We start from the raw sequence: 3936 nt of genomic DNA on the forward strand, positions 1-3936 counted from the left end.
ATGACGACTATTTCCTGGATCATTCCCTGTCTGGCAGAGTTAGGCAAGGATTTTTTTAATAGGCTGACACCCAGTGCTCAAATCACAGGCTTGGAGCAGCTCGCTGTAGTTCTCTTTGACATCTTCATATCGAGGCATGGGGGCCTGCTGGTCGCTCAACCCGGGGAAAGTCACAGGCTGCTCGTTGAGCAGCGCCTGCAGCCTCAGGTCTCCGGCTCCACAGTCGTACAGCACCAGGAGGAGGTTAGCTGCATAGGGCAACATGTGGCTGGTGCGGAAGGAGCGTTGGGTCTGTGTGGCGTAGTTGGTGGAAGTGATTGATCCGTTGTTCTTGAAGAAGCCCAGAAGAGTGAGCAGTGGCAGGAGGGTCTCTGCATGGCCCACCTGGACTGTCACAGCTTCAGTCATCTGCTGACCTGACCTGACATACACAACATAAAACATCAGTTTCAGGTGTTAAACACACAATTTGCTCAGGGACAATTAAGCCTGATGCTGAACCAACCAGCAAAAAAGTCATGTGGACACCTTAAACTAGATGTTGTAGATATTAGTGCTGAAACGAAAGGTGTTATAATCTATTAGTTGGTTGCCGTGATTTGTTTAATCAATCAATCTATAGAGACATTTAATTTGACAAAAAACCTAAATAGTAGATTACATGAAACAGGGCTGCCAACACTCACGCATTGAGCGTGAGAGTCACGCGATTAACCCATATCTCACGCCACACTTGCCTTTCCTCACGCTAAGTTTTCGTCCAAAATAAATGTATATAAAAATAAAGTGAAGGAACAGCAAACCGAGTGGTCTACGAAATGAGACGGTCTTCTAGCTTAGTTCAGTAAAGTTGGAACGATATTGGGAGATTCTGATTTCACGGATCAATAACTCATGAACAAAACGTTATTCCGACACAAATGACGTCTCCTAAGTACCGTGGTAAGGCGGACAACGAACTACATCACATTTTGATACCAAAAATAGCCAATACGCGCCGTCCTCCGAGCTGGACACGTTACATTGGTCTCTATCTGCAACCGGAGTAGAAACGAGTGCTCAGGGACCGTCTGCAAAGTGCAACTCCGAAAAAAGAGAATACAATAATATGAATACAATAATATTCAATCGTTATTATACAGCTTATTACTACCAAACTCACTACACACATCAATAGTCTCCTGTGTGTCATACTACAGCAAGGAGTTTGGAAGAATATACTTTTGAATAATTTTGGGGAATATCTATAATGTAAAATCTTCAATAAATATGGCATCATCTAACTTGACTATTATACAGTATATTTCTACCAAACTCACTATTTGCATTGTTGTTGTTAGCATCTGGTTAGCTTAACGGATATTAGAAGCTGTTTCTCTGTCCTGTCAGACTGAGAGAGATAACTATAGCTCAGTGAGGTAAGGGACTCTGTTTAGATAGTTAACTTTAGTCTAGTTATCTCAGTGGGTCTCATACGTTTTGGTCACCATTTATGAGAATAAATGAAAAACAGTTATGAAATACTATATGACAGTAAAAAAAGAATACAGTTTAAAAAGGTGAGTGATTTGTAAAATATCCATAAAGAAAAAGTAAATCTGTTTACCATAAATTCATTTTGCTCCTAAAGTGCACCAGGTTGATGCATTTAACTTCAATATTTAAAAAAATAATAATCTTCCCGGGGGAGCATGTTTCTAGTAACTCTAGGACTCAGATTGAAGTGTAATTTTTAGCCTACATGACCAGCAGAGCTTGGGTATAGTGGACTTATTGGCCCGAACAGTGCAGTTCACAGAAACACTAATGGACAGAGACCTGTGTTTTTAAAATTGCATAAATAAACCAACTTGTGTAAATAGACTGGCAGAGAGCGCTGACCTCTGCCAAGGCCAATTGTGCAATTACATGGATTTTTTCAGTCAGAACCTAATTATTCTGACACTACACGAATGCAGCACAAATGCACTTTTTTTTGCGAACTAAATTATAATGAAACATAATTTGTCCCTGGATTCACATTCACTTCAAAATTAAATGGATATTATTATACCCAACCAGAAGTTAGAAATTATAATATATTTAATTTACAATAATATAAAACTGAGAAAAACAACAAGACCATGACATTGGAGAATCTGCTTTGACAGCAACAAAGGTTGTCTACCTATATGTTGCTTGAGCTTTTTATTTAATCTACAAATCATTTCAGCTCTACCTATAAGAGTTACAAGTGTAGTGTCTTGTTTTATAACTCAGTGTCTTACCATGCAGTGATTTGAAAGACAAGACTATTGATATTCAAAATGTTTCCTATTGTTCACACATTTAGTTAAAGACGTAAACCAACAAATAATTTATCTAAGAACCAATATGGTCTGTGTGTTGAATGCCTGATATATATGAATTCTAAACACTTCCATCGCTGTTCAAAATGTATTAAAAATACATTAATGAGCCACACAGTTGCACTGTTGCACCTTCGTTTGTTTTAATTAACAGCGGCAGTGTAGTTTAGGGCACTCTCATATACGGTAAACTGTCCTGTTGCTGTAAATACGTCTCTAGAGCAACCAAATGTGTATTCATCCACAGATAAAAATAGTACCCAACGCATTCCCTGCAAGTTGTATGTCTTTAGTAAGGATGTTGCTATTTCCCAGACATTTAAATTCAAGTTTAAAATAAGATTAGTCTGAAAGTAAGAAAACTTAAAATGTAGCACAATTTAATATATAGAGTTAGACATTGTCTGAAAAAGTATTGAATATCTTTTAGGAGCATATGTTTGTACTCACCTGTTCTCATCGGCTGCTCTGTTCAGTCGACTAAACACGTCATGGAAGAGAATGCAGCTCGATTTGCTGTTAATATCATAACCGTAACCTCTTTTCCAGAATTGCTTTAGGTCGTTGGCATACTCCATAACCTGTTGAACCAGAAAGTACAAATCATTGCTACAGCTTTCATTCTTTTGTAATGGGGTATAACATTTCAGTCTTCCCGAGTGATAGGTTGGCTTGTAACACAAGATACAAAACACTATTTCTGTCATGGATAACGGCAAAAGGTTTCTCGACAAATGAATTACGTTACAATGCAGATAAATCATTACAGACGGCTTTTGTACAATCTTTTTTTTCTTCTTCATTTAACAGTTTTTATTTGTTTATTTAACAGAGACAATACCGTTTTACCAATGTAATCAACTCAGCATAAGTCATTTGCAGCAGTGAAATTCAAAATTAAATTAAATTCAAGTTAAAATAAATCGATTAGACATATTTCTAATTCCTACCTTTGATGACACTGTTCCTGCATTAAATGAGGGTCTAACACTGATAGTGCTAGGTATTTTTAAACTGATAAGATAGGTCTGTTTGTTTGCTTAAACTTGGGTTATTTCCCTTTGTCTTTTATCTAGATTTTATGTTCCTTGCGGACTTGCATTTAAGAACATGTTAAAGTGGACCTATCATGCTATATTTGAATAATATAGTGTAGGACCATACCTATATAAAAGGCATATTTATACTTTTTATTATATTATTCAAATATAGCATGATAGGTCCACTTTAACATGTTCTTAAATGCAAGNCTCATAGTAAACTATTCTCTTCAATTAGGTGTATTTCCACAGGCCCTAGAAAACTGTAATAATTAAACCGCTCCTAAAAAAGCATAACCTAGACAAAACCATAATGATAAGTGAGCATGTCCCTTGTCTATTTTTAAATAAAGTTTAATTAAAGTATATACATATATTTAAAGGTGACCTATCATGCAAAATGCACTTTTGTACATCTTCTATACATGAATATGTGTCCCCGGTGTTCCAGGGAACTCACCAAGTGTCAGAAAACACAACCCTCTCTATTTTCCTCCATACCCAAATCTCTTAAAAAGGGGCTGCAACGGATCTGATACAGACTGATC

At 36.9% G+C, this 3936-nt stretch overlaps 1 protein-coding gene across 1 annotated transcript in view; it reads right to left on the reverse strand.

The window, feature by feature from the left end:
• Window positions 1-3936, reverse strand: part of minpp1a (multiple inositol-polyphosphate phosphatase 1a) — a 24159-nt gene continuing 20223 nt past the window's right edge. Inside the window, exons 4-5 of the mRNA XM_010784189.1 lie at window positions 2799-2929; window positions 1-421 (exon numbers count right to left, since the gene is read on the reverse strand). Of these exons, the coding sequence (XP_010782491.1) occupies window positions 40-421; window positions 2799-2929 (513 nt within the window). The 3' untranslated portion in view covers window positions 1-39. The remainder of the gene's footprint in view (window positions 422-2798; window positions 2930-3936) is intronic.

Source organism: Notothenia coriiceps, unplaced genomic scaffold (genome assembly GCF_000735185.1).
Source record: "Notothenia coriiceps isolate Sejong01 unplaced genomic scaffold, NC01 NC01_scaffold00026225, whole genome shotgun sequence".
Classification (NCBI taxonomy): Eukaryota; Metazoa; Chordata; class Actinopteri; order Perciformes; family Nototheniidae; genus Notothenia; species Notothenia coriiceps.